We start from the raw sequence: 18,782 nt of genomic DNA, 5'->3' as shown, positions 1-18,782 counted from the left end.
GACTTCCTGATTTTGATAATACTAACAAAGGAAGAAAATAATTTTCGTAGTGTGTTGCTACCAGTTAAAAGCAACAATTGGAAGTCAGGGCTTTCAAATCCCAATGTGGTCACAGATGTGTCATTTAAAAATATCCAATAATTTTAAAAAATTATATTCTAATATCTAGGTCCCTAAGGGGGGATATTCTTCTGTGGGGCAAGTGGGGTGCCAAAAAGAGAGGATATTCAGTTTAAAAAAAGGGCTGGAGAATTCACAAGTGTTTTAACTCTGTACACTGCATTTTATGAAAAGAATTTTCAATTGCATTTAATCCCTATGTTGTACAGCTAACTTAAATTATATAGAAGATAAATTCTGAATTTAGTGCACTGTTAATAAAAAACTATTTTAATTGGCACTATGTGTGGGTGATATATTGGAGAGTTCTGCTTCTCACTGCTGTACCAAGGGAAGAGACGAAAGACTACACATCAAGATTATCCAATGGCAACTACCATGACAAGAAAGCAAAGATGACCCTGAAACGGTCAGTTAACTTTTGACTGCAAGACTAACTTAGTTTCTAAACTAGAACACTAAATTCAGTACACTAAGCAAGATAAAGCCATTGTGCCAATTAGATTTAGGGTCCCAACTATAAATAAGGAGCTTCAAGAGCAACTATGCTAAAACATAAGCCCTTCCTTTAGGAGAGGACTAGTAAAAAGCAGGCTTCTGATAATGGGGAGGTGTGAAGGTGGAGAACCTGGGATGATCCTATAAAGAAGGCCTTGGGCCTAGGCTACAAGTGTTGCATGCAGCCTTCTGATTTTTACAGCCTTTGGTGCTCCCCTTCTGAACCTTAGTTCAGAGTCCGGCAATGGTCAAAGCACTATATCCAGAGTCACTACCATCCAATCCAAATATCATCTTTATCTTTCCAAAGGTTAATACACAGACTGTTAGAAAATCACTCTTGGTATCAAGAGTGGGGGTTTAAGGCTAATTAGATGGTTGGTGCCATTACTTCCTCAAGCACACGAAAATAAATAGATCTTCCCTTTCTAAGATTAGTACTAAGAGCATGTAACTCAATAAGCTCACATAAGTGGATAAAGATTAGGATATACTGTTATCCTCCCTCTCTTTAATTCCCCTACTTAATCTAAATTGCTAACCACAACAAGTGATATAATCTATTTGCACTTGAAAGACACGGCAAACTGGGAAATTCATAATATCATAGGCAAAAATGTTAAAATAATCTATGGCAGGCAAGACATTTATAAAGATAAAATAGAAAAAAAAAACACAGATATGAGTGAACAATTTTTATTGAAACCCTCAAAGATTAAAGAGGACTAAATGGTGAGTTTGGGTACCATAACAGAAAATCTCACCTAACTGTACCATCATTCACAGGAATGAACAAACCCAAACACGACAAAATTCAAATTCCCATTTAACTGCTACAAGTGAATGTAAATGAACTAATCATTTTATCATAGCTTTTCTTTAATCAAGAATCAATAAAGACGGGAACTTACATGGCATAACAAAAGATATGCAAAACTTAATGAAAACAAAATTTTTTTAAATTTCTCAAAACATTTCTAAAGAATGAAAAAATGCACTTGAAATGATTAAATGACTTAAGCTGATTCTTTTTTTATTGCAAACTGTTTTAACATCAGCTTTACCCCATGCATGGTATTCAAAAAGAACACAGCTTTTGAATTAGAAAGATCACTTAAGTTAAAATGAGGAATTAAGAACTGAAACTAGGAAAAGGCTGGGGTTTCTTTTGAAAGGAATCTTCAAGTACCAATATGTATTGAGAAAGAATACTAATTTTGGTTACATTTTCCCCTTACTGTTAAATATACAAACTATAATACCTTTCAAAATAAAATACCCACATAAGATAACTTTAGTAAGAAACATTCAAACCAGAACTTGGAAAAACATTAAGAAATTTACTGGACCAATAATTTCTTAATTTGTGATTACTCAAACATTTGATTATGTGAGTCCTGTTGTACAGTCCAGGTACTCTCCCTAATGGTCCCTACAGTTAAGAAAGATTTAGTTAGTTGTGCTATTGAGACAACCTTTGATAATTTCACTCGGGGGGGGGGGGGGGGGGGGGGGGGGGAACATCTTGCAGTATACTGATAGACCAAGGAGGAAGAGAAGGCAGGTGCTCTGGAGAAAGCTTAAATGAGAAAAACACAAAATTACCAACTGAAAAGGGAAGGAAAAAAAAAAAGTTTTGTTGTTTGTTTTTTTTTACACCAAAGGAATGCTGCACCCATTTCACTTAAGATTAGAAATCCAGGTTAAAGGCACTGGGAGATGTACTCCTCACCACGAATAGACTACCCAATTACATCTGACATTTCTGAGACTGCTATTGCAATCAGCTTGTTTTTTGAGTGCTTCCATGACACTTCCTACACAGAAACTTAATGTAAATTAAACGAGTTTGAGACCATTTATAATGGAACTATTTTTATAAAAATATTCAGAGTTGCTAATAAAGCACCAAGAAAAAGAGAACCTCCAGAGAGGACTCAGATCCTTTCTACAAGGTCACCCCCATCCCCCTTTAAAGTTTTCTCTAATAGGACTTCCAGAATGACAGAAGTCTTTGACATGTTCTATCTATATATAATCTAAGGGATGTAAAACATTGCTGTGGTGACTATACCCAAATACCAATTTTCATTCATTATAAATAGTTAAGAGATACTTACAAGATTTCATGGCTTATTTCTTAAACACTTAAAAAGGTAAAATAGGTGCAATTTTCCTTTAAGAAAATCTTTATTTTGTAATATACTATTAATATTTTGATGTTACCTTCAGTAAACACTGATATGACTACACTGGGACTACCAAAGAATTGTGACGTAGCTACAGTTATCTACAAATACTGTAATTTTTTCACTTAATACAGTATTTGTACATTTTAGGAAAAAAATTGTAGAAAAAACTTCTATAAATGAAAACCTCCAAGAAATATCTGTCACTAAGTTTATGAATTGAAGTAACCAAAGAACACAGTAAATGAGAACGTTTCTAAACATAATGTAAACAGAGTAATGCCAAATATCAAGGTATTCAAATCAACTGTATTGCTATTTTCACCCTTAACATATCTTCCTTCTACACAGCTTTCTTCTTTTAGAACAGGAATATAAGGGGTAGTACATTTTCTTTATAACCATATTCCATCAAATCAGTTAATACAGATGTTTGACATATTTAATTATATAAAATTAATTTGTTTCAAGATATAAAATTAATGTTGATATGTAATTAATGAGAAAAAATAAGATGTCAAAAAGATAACTATAAGAATACCCAGATATATGCTGTATTCCCACTTATATAGCTCTGATCAATAAACATCAACACATTCACTTAGATACTGATTTAAACCATGGATCAAGGCCATATTTTCAAAGTATTTTAAGGATGCCAGGACACTGCAAAAGCTGGAGAAAAAAGTTGAGGAACAGTATATGCTTACTAAACAAGAACTATGTTTATTTAGCTAGTGAATACCTAGAGTAATAAATTTTTACTTCATGATAGCAATCAGGCTTGCAAACACCCAGAAATAGGAATTAAGGGTTTTAAATGTAGTTATAAAGGTCATAAAAAGTCTGATTAGACTGAGGTACATTTACTCAAAATTTTGAGATTCATTAAGTGGTAAAGCAAACAAAATAATTCCTCAGACAAATGCACATTTTTCAGTATACATTTCATTGGGGGAAGGAAAGGAGAAGAATGTGCATTAACTGGTGAAATTCACCAAGCTGCATATCAATATTCTGTTACACCAAACAGTTTGAAGACAAGGGAAACGTTCTAATATAATTTCAGATTATGTTTCATTTGGCTAAAATAGAGCTTAAGGTTGCTTTGCCATATTAAAAGTTTACTACAATAATTTTTCACATAAACATTTAGACTTGAACTCCAGGACTAAATATGGCATGATTATTTTGCTTTTATTCTCTCAAATAGCTAAAAACTGACAATTTAAAAACTACAACAAAGAAAAAGTTGAAGCAGTGTGACTCTTACATCATTGAACCACTTCTAATGGTTAACTGTTAGTATTTAACAAATTCAAAGAGTTAATGAATCCTTGCATTCATTCAGTCTTCTGTGCCTTAGCTAGGATGCATAATTACAAAAGACAGCAGATACTGGTAAAAGCTTCAGGACAGAAAGTGCTTGATGAAGTTACAGTTCTCAAGTGTGTTTGGTGAGAATATAAGGGCAGATGCGCTGATGAAAACCATTACAAGAAGAGTCAATTCTGTGTTAAAGTGTTCAAAGATGTCACCTTAAGCAGAAAAAAAGCTTTAATAACGTCTTCCTTAATAACGTCTTCCTTAATAACGTCTTCCTTGACGTATTAGGCATTTCCAGAGTCTACATCATTAGTGTTGTAATTCTAAAAGGATATCTCCATTCGGTTATTGTTTGTTTCTATTTCTCTCCTGAAAGAAAAACATACAAAGAATTAACAAAATACTATCATTATTTAAATATTTAAATCATATATACATATAATGTAAACCACCTCCAAACAAAGAACCCCAAACACAAAAACCTATTTCAGGAGAGTAAAAGTCCTCTCCACAGCCCTATTTTCCCACAGGATTTTGTTATGGCAAGAATATTAAAATAATGCCTTTCAGGTCCTTTCAATTGAGTTTTCACCAATGAGGTAGCGAGTAAACTAAACACTAACTTGACAGCAATATGAAAACTACTGGCTGGGGTGGGTGAAGAAGGAATGATAAAGAGTTGCATTAAAGATTTCAGTGTTAATTTTAAAAAAACTTTTAGTCATACATTTCCTCCATATCTTGTTCTCACACAGCATTTCACAACTTTTCACGTCAAGAAGTATGGTGAATGTTAGGCAGATGCAACCAATTGCTGGAGTATGACATTAGTAAACTGAGAGAATATAACAATTCTTTCTAAGTGTGGTGGTTTGGGGCTGTATGTGTCCCAGAAAAAAAACATGTTCTTAAATTTAATCGATTCCTGTGCTTGGGAACCTATTGCACCTAGGACCTTTTGATGAGGTTACTTCCGTTAAGGTGTGGTCCAACCCAATCAGGACGGGTCTAATCCTATTACTGGAGTCCTTTGTAAGCAGAATGAAATTCAGACAGAGAGGACTGCAGGGGAAGCAAGAAGTTGAAGGTCAATGGGGCTGGGAAGAGAAGGAAGAGACAAGGAGAGGCTGCCATGTGCAGCCAGCTCCAGAATGCCAGTCTTCAGAAAGAAAGCATCACCTTGATGACTCCTTGATTTGGACTTTTTCCTAGTCTCAAAACTGTAAGCTAATACATTCCCATTGTTTAAACCAACCCACTGCATGTTACTTGCTTCAGCAGCGGAGGAAAACTAAAACACTAAGTAGCAGAAACCACTTGAACAAAAGTCAAACTGAGTAATGTTTTCACAATGTCTCTTAAGTATTCACTGATAATACTTTTGTCTTTGAAAACAAAAGACGACTAGCATTGTATTGTGCATACTTCATAACTGAATGCATCAAGTATTTGTATCATCTTGTTTTAATGTTAACTCATTGGGTCAGAATCATATGGATGGCTTGTCAAATCAAGCCAGGTCTGAGGTGGGACCTGTTAATTTGCATTTTAAAAAGCTCATAGGTGATACTGATGCTGGTCCAGGGACTCACTTTGAAAACCACTAGTGTTTAACACATTATAGGATTCTTTCTCATTTTGCCACTCCCATTTTAATTCTGCATGTATAATACATGTTCTACAATGAATGTGAACATATTTTGCAGTGTCAAATTAGTTCCCAATCATGTGTGACACTATTAGAAACCTGTATTTTAAATTCAAAAGAAAACTTCTAGTTCTTTACTAAAGTCCTTTCTTTGTTATTTTATATGTTAATATATGTCTGGAACTTGAATAACAATATTTAATTGTGTAAAGCTAATAAAATAAATGTCCTGCTACATACTAACTGCAAATAAAATTATTTCATAGACTCACAGAACTCAAAAGTGTAATACACTGAAACAAGGAGAGGATAAAAACAAAATCAAACAGCTTGCTTGATTAAGCAGATTTCAAAAGGATAAACAAAAACAGAAATCCAACAACATAAGCAAAAGGAAAAAACAAAAACCAAAAGAAAGAAAGAGTTTGATAACCACGAAGCTATAGTTCAATTTTACAAAGGCCCTAAAAATTTTTACAAACAACACTAAACTTAAAGAAAGCTTAGCTCTCAGCTGAAGGAAACCAATTTGTATGAGAAGTCTGGGAAGTATGCTCTAATTAGCTAGATATAAAAGATGGTATTACAGACTATAGATGAAGTATGAAAAGGCAAGAGCATACTGTTCAGTCTTGCCAAAAGATAACTGATCAAAACTAGAGAGATTTACCACTACATGAAGAGCCCCAGAAATTACAGAAAAGTTATGATTCTACTTAAGATTGACAAAGTGAAGTTAAAATGTGAGAAAGATGATTAAAACCTGTTAAATCCTCAAGGATCCCATGTTATTTAAATGGAAGTCAGAAATGCTGCTTCAGTTTGAACTGCAATCAAAGTATACATTTTAACTGAATCACTCAAAAAAGAAAAAGACACAAAATACTAACTTCCAATTCAGTGGACAAGAGGAGAATAGAGAATACCGCATCAATCCAGGAAGACAGAAATGGGGGCGGGAGGATGGGTAGCTTAGAAAGAGTTATATTAATTATTTCTACAAAATAAAATGGTAGAAATAAACATGTCTGTCATTTATATCAGAAGTCACAATAAATAAATGTTAGCTCATAAATGAAAAAGACAAATTATCAGCCCAGACTTTTTAAAAACCTAGCTAGACATGATTTATAAGAGTCAAACCTAAAGCATAACATAGAAAGGTTAAAAGTAAAATAATAGAAAGCCAAAGGACAACACAGACCAAATGAAGACTATACTAAATATAGTGTAACTATATTAAATCAGACAAAAAGATCTGAAAGGCAAAAATCATTACTGGAGAGAAAAGGAGTCACTACATATGCAATAAACAATTTTTGAAAAAACTAACACTAAACTAAAAATATACCCTTAAAATATACTTAAAATTGTCAGAAGTACAAAGAGAAGCTGATAAACCCACAATGATAGCAGGAGAAGATAACACACTTCTCTTAGTAACTAACAAAGTAGACAAGTTAGTAAAAATATAAATTAATTTACTTAAAAAAAAAAAATTAACAAGCCAGCTCTGGTGAAAATGTCAAAAGTAGAAGGAATGAAAAAAGCAGCAGAAAGTCATGAAATGGAAAGCAAAAACAAAATGAAAACAACCATACAGAACAAAAATTAAAAGCTGTGTTAAAAAAAAAAAAGCTAACTACAGAAACATCTCTGATAAGACTGACTTAAAAAAGGGAGAGAACTGAAGCATAGAAAAAATCATGAACACAGATAAGAATAAAAATAACGATAGATGAATAACTTTACGCCAATAAATTTGAAAGCTTAAGACAAAATAGGCAACTTCTTTAAAAATATAATTTACCAAATTAAACTCAAGACTAGAAAACCTGAAGACGCTTATAATAACTAAAGAAGTTTAATCAGTAATTTTAAATCTACCCAAAACAATAAAAAACCCACGAAGCTCACATGGTTTGACAAGTGCATTTGATTAAGCTTCCCAGAACTGATAATTCCAAATTTACACAAACTATTTGAGAATAGAAAAAGAGGTAATATTTCCTGAACTATTTTGAAGTTAGCATAAATACTTTGATATTAAATTGACAAGAAAAGCATGAGAAAAATAACAGTCCCATCTTGCTTGTCACAAACAGATCTCTTAAGGGTTGTTTTCCCGATCAGAGAGTATAGGGGAGAAAAGGGGAAGCTGGAAGACCAGTAAGAAGGCTATCACAATAATCCACGGTAATGTAATAGCAGGGTGACCAGGGTGGAAGAGGTAAAGAGCTACGAGACTTCTTGGATTCTGCTTACAATTTGAAGGCCATCAAGACTTGCTGATGGATTAGATATGAATTAAGAAAGAGAAACATCAAATATTAGTTTAGGACTTTTGGCATAAACAACTAGAAGGCCAGTGGTGCTCTCTACTAAGCTAGAGGTTTGGGACAAAGAAACCAGAGTTCCCTTAAATTTAACATGTGCATTAGACAACTAAGTGAAGGTGTCAAATAGGCAACTGGGTTTGAATCTCAACGTACGAGGAAAGGTCCATGGTGTGCACACAAATTTGGGATTCCTCAATACATAGTAAATGTCTATCAACAAAGCTCAAGCTCTCCAGAAGTCTATGGTCCACACTTTAAGAACTCTGCTTTAAAACAAATCACATCTTTACTGCCAAATTCTAGGACCTTGCCCGGCAGTGTCACTACTAAATAAATATTTGAATATAATGAAGTATCTATAGGCATGCTATCAGGCTAAGGAACACTAGAAACAGGAGAACAAGAAATACTGAGCAATCAGTGTTACCACTAACTTCTAGTGTAATTATAAAACGAGGCACACATTACACAACTACATCATCGTTGTACATACTAGTATGGCAATACAGGGATAAACGAAACCCAAATTATGTTAAGGGTATAGTATTACAGCACACAGAGAGGAGGACTAAGCTGCTAGTGAAGGTTCAGAAAGTGACTCTTTAAACATATACTCTTTAGGATACAAACTTTCCAAAGTGATTCACAGAACCCTATTTTAATTTTTAATAATCATTGACATTTCAAAAGTGATTTGCAAAGGGATTCACCCCTCCCTCATCCATTAATAGCATAAGCCTTGGCCAGGTAGAGTCTGAGATTTCAGGGCTAGTAAGTCTCACTGGGGAATATAAGGCTTCTTCCCCATCCTGGCTAAGCAAACGCACTGGAGACCAATACAGGACCCTAAGGCCAAGACCCAGAACTTGGTTGGCCTTTGGAGATGAACTCCAGGAAGCAGTTTTTTTTTTTTTTACTTAGCTTAACAGATGAGCTAAGAATTCCCTACCCTTCAGGTTAGGGGAGAGTCAGAAAACAAAGATCCCTCAGAGGGCCCAATAGCTTGCTTCAGTAACCAAACCTGAGCCCGAAAGAGCCAGGAGAGGTAAATTAACTGCCTAACAAAAAGCAACAGCATCCAAAAATGAGTATGAGTATAACCACTCAGCTGAAGGAGTCAGTGAACACCTGGAAAGAAAGGAGAGAGGGAAACAGCAAGCAAGCAGGAATTTGAGATCCATGTGCAACATACATTAAAAGACCACTTATATAGCTTCAAATCTGAGTTTTAAAGTGAGGATTAGAGGAGGAAATTGTCATGGCAGATAGCCTCATTTGTCAAATGCAATATCAAATCCAAGAAAAGTCTCTATTCAGAGCAGGAAAAAAAAGAGAGATGAAAACCATAAAAAATAAGAGAACTAGAGGCTAGATCCAAGACATCTATCACAGACGAATATTCCAGAGGTAGAAATTCCAGATGTAGAAAAAAAATAAATAGAACAACAATAATTACATGTAAAGAAAATTTCACTAATTCTTCCAGAAGCTTCCCTACAGGAGGTGGAGCTTGAATCCCCTCCCCTTAGGCATGGGCTAAACTAAGTGATTAGCTTCTAACAGCAGAATATGTGAAGGAAAAAAACAGGACATTTACAGTGGAGAAATCTAGCAGACACCACCTTAACCAGGTTACCTAAGTTAACATCACCAGTACTAGGATATATTGATACACTGTACCCCTCTCCAGTTATGTGATGCGATGAGAAGTACATAACACCCCAGTGGTATTCTTCCCCCAAACCCCTAACCACGAAAAGACATCAGGCAAATCAAAACTGAGAGGCATCTTACAAAATACCTGACCAGTACTCATCGAAAATGTCAAAGCCATGAAACACAAAGAAAGATGGAGAAAGAGTTATTGTTTAGAAGAGACTAAGGAAACACAGCAATTAAATGTAATGTTGGTATCCTAGACTGGATCTTGGAACAGAAAAAGAACATTGGTGGAAAAACTAGGGAAATCCAAATAAAAGTCTGTAGCTTACTTACCAGTGTTGTACCAATGTTAATTTCTTAAATAAATGTAGCATGATTATGTAACTTGTGAATATTAGTGGAAACTGAGCAAAGGGAATATAGAAACTCTATACTATCATTACAACACTTTGTAAATATCAAATTATTTCTAAATAAATGTTTAAAAAATTTATAATAAAAAGCTAGAAAAATATAACTAGCACAAAGCTTCCAAACACCAATTATCATATCAAACAATATTGCTGAAGACATCCGAAAATACAGAGATGTTCCACAGGGCATTGTTATTTTAATGACTGTCCTCCTCCTCTCTGCACTGTGTTGAGGATAAAAGTGTTACTTAAATTCCACCCCAAAATGAAATACATCAGACTATATTTTTAAATTTAAAAAAAGAAATAAACAGTGTGCATGTTTCCAGAAAAGACAAAGGTTACAGATGAACAATGAGAGAGTAGACTAACTGAAGTTAAAACATCTAATACACTTAATTCCTCAGAAAAATTAATGATTGCCAGGAATTAAATCTGCATAGGTTGGCCTATAGGACTGGAAAAACTCACGTTAAGAAGTAGAACAAGAGGAGTAACAGATGGATAAAAACCCCAGCTGAAAGAAAAAAAGAAACAGCTGTTCAACAGTCTGAGCATTTGCCCAGAGCTGTTGCAGTGCTATAATACTGAGATGTGCACTGTCTCAGCCATATGGTAGCTCCCTTTGCATAAGAGAGCAACAGACAACGAATGTAAAGGAAAACAGAGCATTTCTCCACTGCTAAACAAACTGAAAACCAAATAATCACCAGGGAAAGGGACAATGATTATACTTTGAGAATAGAGGTTCTATTCTTAGAAATCAACTCTTCCAATTTTTTACACTTTTGTTTCCATTTTAATGGGGCTTTAACATTCTTAATCCTTTACATGATCACATTATAATATATAACTACCCCAAAAGATTCCAGTGCCCAAGTTTTGTGTCTGAGAAAAGAACAGACGAAGTCTCAAAATATAAATTATTCATCTGTGCCAAACAAAGATCAAATAACCTCAAAGTGTACCTACACAAAGCAAGAATTAGGAAGAAATTTAAAGGGCAGTTTAGATAGTTCAAAAAGAGAATAAGAACATGGCTCTAAGAGTCAGGACTAAATTCAGGTTTTGAGTTGTGATTTAGTTTCAGCAAAATATCATCATCCATCATATTAATTTTTATGCATAGTTTGTTTTGGTTTTTATCATTTTCACTTAATTTCACATTTAAGTAACACTATTAAAAGTAAAAATCTCAGGAAAAAACAAAGATCAGTAAGTAAAAAATAAAAGTCTCTATTTGCAGAAAATGTGATTGTTAGGTAGAAAATTCTAAGAATGTTCTATTAGAACTACAAGAAATAGGTGAATGGTCACAGGATACAAAAAGGACATATATAAAAAAATCAACTTTATTTCTATAATTTAGCAGCAAACAACTAGAAAATTAAAGTTGAAAATACAATTCCATTTATAATGGCACCAAAAATTATAAAATACTTAGGGAACAGAATTAACAACAGACATGCCAAGTCTTCAACACTGAAGACTACAGAACACTCCTCAGAGAAATTGTATGTTTGTCTCCCCAAGCAAGACTGAGCTCTACAAAGAAAGGGTTATTTATCTTTGGGTGGCTCACAAATCTTTAATATCCACCTGTTGAATATGGAAACACAGTTAAGAAAAGAAAAGTAGGATCTAAATGTAAAGTGATATAGGCCTGACTAAAATAGAAGATGTGTGCTAGTACAGTAACAGTCAGAAAAAGAGTATTTACTTCCCTAATCAGGGACATGACAACAGAAGCTCTTAAAGACAAGCAAAGGAATCCACTTACTCATATTCTGGGTGTCAGTTCTGAACACTTATAATAAAATGAAAATAAAATTATTATATTCCAGATTATCTTTCACATGTAGAATTGCTGAATAGTAGTTTCTGAATATCCTAGTTCCTTTACTATAGATTCTATAACACTTTTTTCCATTCCCTCATAAAATGTTACTTTGAATGCAACAGAGAGCACAATATTGTCTAAGATACTAGCATTAAAACATTTTTCCAATAAATTCAAAGATTTTTGCCAAGAAACAGTAAAGTCAGTTTTTCTCAGAATTAAGACTATAATATGGTTAGTAAAGTCTGGTGGGGATCTCCCATAATGAAGAGATTAACTCAACCTCTAGTAAATGGTATACTAACTTGCTACAGACCACATAAGCTGAATTTTATGGAGATAATTTCTTACCTGTACTAACAAAAATGGAAAGAAAAAACATAAAACAAAACACTATTAAAAGGTTTTACCAGCCTTGATATATCACGTGAAATTGAAAACACAAAGCTTATCTTCATATAACACACGTATTCGCTTATTTCTTAAGTGACAATTCAAAGTGCAGTTAACTTAGAGACATAAATATGTTTAAATATGACTCGATACTACCAGATTTTACCTCCTTGAAGATCAGTACTATCTTAATGAAATCTATCCTTCAGTGTCTATCACAGAGTATTCTGCTCAATAAATGCCTAAAAAAGGTTTCATTAACTGATTTATCTTTCTAACTTTCTCTCATTTCCTGTACTCCTTCCAAGTTTTAGCCATTCTAGAATACTTGAACATACAATACTCTAAGCTCTGAATGTCTTTGTTGACTACCAAACTGATCTCAAAAAATTTACCTCAACTTCTTGATACTCCCAATCAAAGTTATATTCACCAGGGATAAAGATTAAATTTTTAAAATTAAATGACAGAACCCATGAACCTTGAAGACGATTGTATAAAAATGTAGCTTATGAGGGGTGACAATGTGATTGGGAAAGCCATATGGACACCACTCCCCTTTGTCTAGTTTATGGATGGATGAGTAGAAAACAGGGGAAGGAAAAAAAAAAGAAAAAAGAAAAAAGGCACTCAGTGTTCTTTTGTACTTCAATTGTTCTTTCTCACTTTAATTTTTATTCCTATTATTTTTGTATGTGTGGTAATGAAAATGTCAAAAATTAATTTTGGTGATGAATGCACAACTACATAATGGTACTGTCAACAACTGAATATACGCTTTGTTTTGTATGACTGCATGGTATGCAAATATATCTCAATAAAAATGAATTAAAGAAAAAAAAAAAGGAAAGGACAGTAGATAATAGATCAAAGCCGCATGAAGAAATAAAGATCTCCAGTGAGGGTAATGACATTAGTAAATATAAAAGCCAGTACTACTGTGTTTTTGGTGTGTAACTCTTACTTCTTACTTCCTATAGAAACTAAAAGGCAATGATTTTGAACTCATAATGTTTTAATATGTGATTTGTGTCAAGTACTACATAGAAGTGGGCTGACTGAGGGGTGTAAGGGAACATACTTTGTATATGCTGTTGAAGTGAAGTTAGTATCAAAGTAAATGAAATTGTTATAGATTTAGGATATGAAATTTAAGCTCCATGGTAACTACAAAGAAAACACTAGAGAATATTCAAGCTCACAGAGACAGAAATTAGAATATAGAGTTGCCAAGAGCAGGAAGTATTGGGGGTAAATTCATAATGGGCATAAATTTTCTGTTTGGGGAGATGGGAAAGTTTTAGTAATGGGAGGTGGTGAGAATACCATAACATTGAGAATGAGTTTAATTACACTGAATTGTATGTTTGGTTGAGATGGGAAAGTTTAAGTTGTGTATGTATGGTTCCATAATTGAAAAAACAAAACTAAAGAGACAAATTAAATATATGATCCTGGATGGAATCTAATAAGGGAGGAGAAAACGCTCATAATGTCAAAGGACATTATTTTTAGGACATATGAGAAAATTGTAATATTAACCGTAAGCTTTATAGCAATGCCAAATTTCTTGAATGATAACTGTACTTAAGATTACGTAAGTGAATTTGGTTCTAGGAAATGTACCTGGCATGAAGCGTTCAAGGAGTATCATGTGTAGAAGCTACATTCAAGTGTTTAGGAAATGGATTAATATAGATAGCCAGGCAGATAGATGGCTAGAAAGAATGATATGGCAAATGTGGCAAAATGTTAAAATTGGTGTATATGGGTATCTGTGAGGAAGGGGCACGAGCGGTGACAGGAATGTTGGAGTTCTCTGTATGGTTTGTATTGTTTTTATTTCAAAATAAAGGTAACAAAACTGCAAAAACTTTAAACAACACTTTAATCTTTCAGTTTAAAAATAAAAATGTTAAAGACATGATAATCATGAACAATACTATCCAGAACAGCACAAATTCAAATTATGTACAATAACTTGATACACAATCATACACACTACCTATGAAAAAGGTTTAAAAGTAGTTATGACAGGCAGTTTCTAACACAGATTTCAAATATCTGTTTCCTCCTGGTATTCACATTTCTCCTGAGCACAAGCTTCACTTCTGTGATTAGGTTATAGTCTTCAACATTGCTAACTATTACCTCCTCAGCGTGCATGCTTTGATGAAGCAAGCTGCTATGTGGGAAAGGCTCATGTGGCAAATAACTGAGGATAGTCTCTCGCCAGTAGCCAACAAGGAACTGAGGCCCTCGGCTCAACTATCCTTACACTGAATCATGCCAACCACATGCGTTTTGGAAGCACATCCTTAGTGAAGTCTTCAGGTGAGATCCCAGCCCCAGCCTATAACTTGATTGCAGCCTTGTGACTTTGAAACCAAAGACCCAGCTAAGCTGGGCCCAGGTTGGTGACTGTACCGGTTTGTATGTATTATGTCTCCCAGAAAAAGCCATGTTCTTTGACGCAATCTTGTGGGGGTAGATATATTAGTCTTGATTAGATTGGAATACTTTGATTGAGTGTTTCCATGGAGATGTGACTCAATCAACTGAGAGTGAAACTTTTAATTGGATCATTTCCATGGAGGTATTACCCTGCCCATTCAGCATGGGTATTAATTGGATCACTGGAGTCGTATAATGGAGTTCACAGATGGAAGGAACAGAGCAGCTAAGAGAGACATTTTGGAGAGCAGGAGCTGCAGCTAAGAGAGGACAAAACACCCCAAGGGAAACATTTTGGAGAACACCATTTTGAAATGCACCCTAGGAGCAAGCAGAAGCCAGCCACGTGCCTTCCAAGCTAACAGATGTTTTTCTGGATGCCAACAGCCTTTCTCCAGTGAAGACACCCTATCGTTGATGCCTACCTTGGACATTTTATGGCCTTAAGACTGTAACTTTGTAACCAAATAAACCCCCTTTATAAAAGCCAATCCATTTCTGGTGTTTTGCAAAACATCAGCATTAGCAAATTGGAACAGTGACCCACAGAAACTGTAAAAGTTTTGCTGTTTTAAGCCTGAGTTTTGGAGAATTTGCTCAGCAGCAATAGATACCTTATATAATAATTCACAATAGATAAGCACTAACTATGCTCATTTGATTGACTGGCAGCAATGCCCTCAGTACTTAAATTTTGGCATAAATCCACAATCATCAAGGAAAGTAACTATGGCATATTCCTCTTTGTCAATAATTCGTTGCATGAATAAAGGAAAGTTTTACAGACAAAAAATATTTTAAGCCACTCCAAGAAACAGGTAAAGTTAGTTAAGCACCTCAATTTACACTTACTGCAGAATGAATCTGTTCTTCAATAGCTACAGCTTTTTTTTCTCTTGGAAAAACTTATTCTAAATTAAGACATTGCATGTCATACTTTAAAAATAAACAGGAGAATAATCCAATAACCAGTTTCTCCTTGAAATTTAAGATATTTCATATTTATGTATATATATGCTTAAGTCATCATGTATTTCTTGCTGAGGAAAAATAATTAAATGAAATCACTGAAACGCCATTCAATTTAGCAATGACTGTTTACTACTATAGCATGGAAAAAATATCTCCAAAAGATCTACAATTAACCTGATAAGTTGGAGTTGGACAGAGTTCATTTACTAAAACCTCATAAAATTCTTCATCAGCATCATAACGTAACATAGCAGCATGGACTGGAGCACTATGGAGTTTTTTTAATCAAAGCACCTCCTCCTTTCCCACCCGGACTCTTTAAAGAATATTTACTGAGTTCAGCAAAGACTACTACTGCAATACAAATGGAAGTCATCTTGACTATTCAAAATAAATGCCATTCAGTGCTTTATCAGAGAATTATGCACTTAAACATGTAACACAGAAGTTTATGGCATCTTGAAGTGTTTCACATCCTAGGCCCAAAACTATTTCCAGAGAAATACTCCACAAAATCTTACAATGAAAAAGGAAAATTAAGATTCTATATACTAAATTTGTTTGTTAATTATCATCAACTTCATCAGCAACCAGGAACCACGACCACAAAAAAGCTTACCAAAAGGTAGGCAAATAGAGACTTCAACACTCTCTTCTTCCTAAGAACTGTACTTTAATTAGTGGGAAGACTAAAAATGTTCCACTTAAGGAAAATAAGTATACAACTATCAGGGAAATGTTTACTGTTGTTGCAGGGATAATTATTGTTAAAAATAATTTCTTAAATGTTAACACAAACTTGGGCACTTTGAGAAAGACTTCATATCATCTCAACTTAAAATTAAAATTATTCCAAATATAGGAAACAATTATCAGGTATTAAAATTTAGCCTTTGGAAATATTTAACAATATAACGATAGCACACATGATTGAAACAGATTCTAGAAACTAATAACAATATTTAAGGACTTAAGTATAATTAAGCCTCACTTATTTCTGTGTAAGCTGCAGGGCTCCATCTTTCTGGGGGAATAGGTAACTGCCTTATTTTTGAAGCTCATGTAAAAGTTACAGGCAATTGAAAACTCTTAATTATTCCTACGTAGAATTAAAACAGCTAATCAAATTATAACTCTCAGCTCAGATGCTTCTTGATCAAAAAGGATTTAATGAAAATGAAAGAATATAGTAGGATCCACATGACTCACATTCAGTACAGCAATGGTAAAATTTCATTAAACAAATTATCTAAAATAAAAATAGATTCTAACTGCAATGTAGATGACTTGAATTTTTCCTGGACAAATATGCACAGGGTCTACATATTGGTTCTTTCTTTTCTTTATTTGCCAGCTTTACTGCAGAAGTAATGTATGCAAATAATTTCTTTTAAAAACAAGTTAAAGTTAAAAAGTAAAAATCTACTCTCCTCTAATTCTAACTTCTCTGATGGTCTACTAATATAAATTTAAATAGCATACTAATAGATAAATTAATTTAATTAATTTATCAATTGAGATACTCAATTCTTCATTGTATATGAGTCATTTATCACACTGAATTTACTTCCCATTTCTCTTCTCCTTCCCTATACTAAAAGCCACACTATTTTTCATTCTTTTAGTGGCTGTCCTTACAACTTTAAATAAAATGCTGAAGGCACTATTCATTGGTTTATCAACTTTATACAAGTGTCTGTAACTTTCAAAAAAGAAAATCAGTGCATTTATTTACCCTTCCTTAAACTGCCTTCTCACTCTATTAACATTCTATTCTAACTATAATTAAATCCTTTATATTCTACTGCCCATTTCTACAAATGGAAAAAAAACAAACAAACAGGATTTATTATGTAACTTAAATTATCAATAGTTCCTAAACAAAGTACAGTGACTGGCTCAATAAGGAAAGAAACCTTCTATAATATTCAAACCACAGATTTACTAAAAAATCTATTTAAGTGGCAGGCAATTGTCTAGGTACTAGGAATTTAGGAGAAAACAAAGCAAGTCCTGTTCTCATACAGCCTGTTTGTTCCAATAAGAATAAAGATTAGCAGGAAATATTTTCTTTTCTTTATTTCTTTTTTTTAAAGCTTCTTTCACTTCAAAGTCAATGGTTCCCAACTAAGGGTACATTTTGTTTGTCAGGAATGAAGGACCGTAGTGACTCTTAGTAGACAGGGTAAGATGCTGTAAGTCCCTAAATGAGCCATAGACAACAAGGACTTGCCCAACCCCGAACACCAATAAGGCCCTTGCTGAGTTATGTATTCTAATTTACCCACCTACTAGTGCATTATACATGATGTTATGTTTCTTGAATTCCTTTCTCGTTCTAAAGTATCTCTTCAAGTAATTTTTTTCATGTAAGGGAGGTAACTGAGTTCTTGTACATCTGAAAAATTCTTAATTTTTAAGTTTTGAAACTCTCATGCGCCCACACTTCACTGATTTAATTATACATTCATCTTTCCCGATATAATTCTATAAAACATTCCTCCCTCCCCCAACTTAGGTTTTACTTTTGAGTATTCAGGGTTGTAGAAGAGAATTCCAGCAACAGTCTGATTCTTCTTTTGTAGATAATGAATTTTTTAAAAAAATTTTAAACAATCCTGCAGGTCACTTGAATCCCATGACATCCAAAAAAGTGTACTCCGTAGCTCTAGAAAATTGTCTTTACTTATTCCCCCTTTGAATTTTCCCCCTATATTCTTTTAATACTCCTCCAGAGAGATGCTCGAACTCCTCTCTTTCTACCACACAGTTTATATTTTTTCAACTCTATTATTCCACATTTAAGTGATCTCTTTGATTTGAAATTCAGTTATCAACTGGATTCCAACATGAACATTTTATTAATCTGCTTGCCACTGATTCTTTTACTTCGGCAATTACATTTCTAATTTCCAAGAACACCCTCAG

At 33.9% G+C, this 18,782-nt stretch overlaps 1 protein-coding gene across 2 annotated transcripts in view; it reads right to left on the bottom strand.

Moving 5' to 3' along the window:
• Positions 1-2,789: 2,789 nt before the first annotated feature.
• Positions 2,790-18,782, bottom strand: part of YTHDF3 (YTH N6-methyladenosine RNA binding protein 3) — a 40,618-nt gene continuing 24,625 nt past the window's right edge. For both annotated transcript variants that reach the window (XM_037803483.1, XM_037803481.1), the window contains exon 5: positions 2,790-4,502. In XM_037803483.1, coding sequence (XP_037659411.1) covers positions 4,479-4,502 — 24 coding nt within the window. In that variant the 3' untranslated portion in view covers positions 2,790-4,478. The remainder of the gene's footprint in view (positions 4,503-18,782) is intronic.

The sequence above is a fragment of the Choloepus didactylus genome, chromosome 14, assembly GCF_015220235.1.
Source record: "Choloepus didactylus isolate mChoDid1 chromosome 14, mChoDid1.pri, whole genome shotgun sequence".
Lineage (NCBI taxonomy): Eukaryota > Metazoa > Chordata > Mammalia > Pilosa > Megalonychidae > Choloepus > Choloepus didactylus.
Note: the sequence above shows the minus strand (reverse complement) of the source record. Positions and strands in the feature narration are given on the sequence as shown.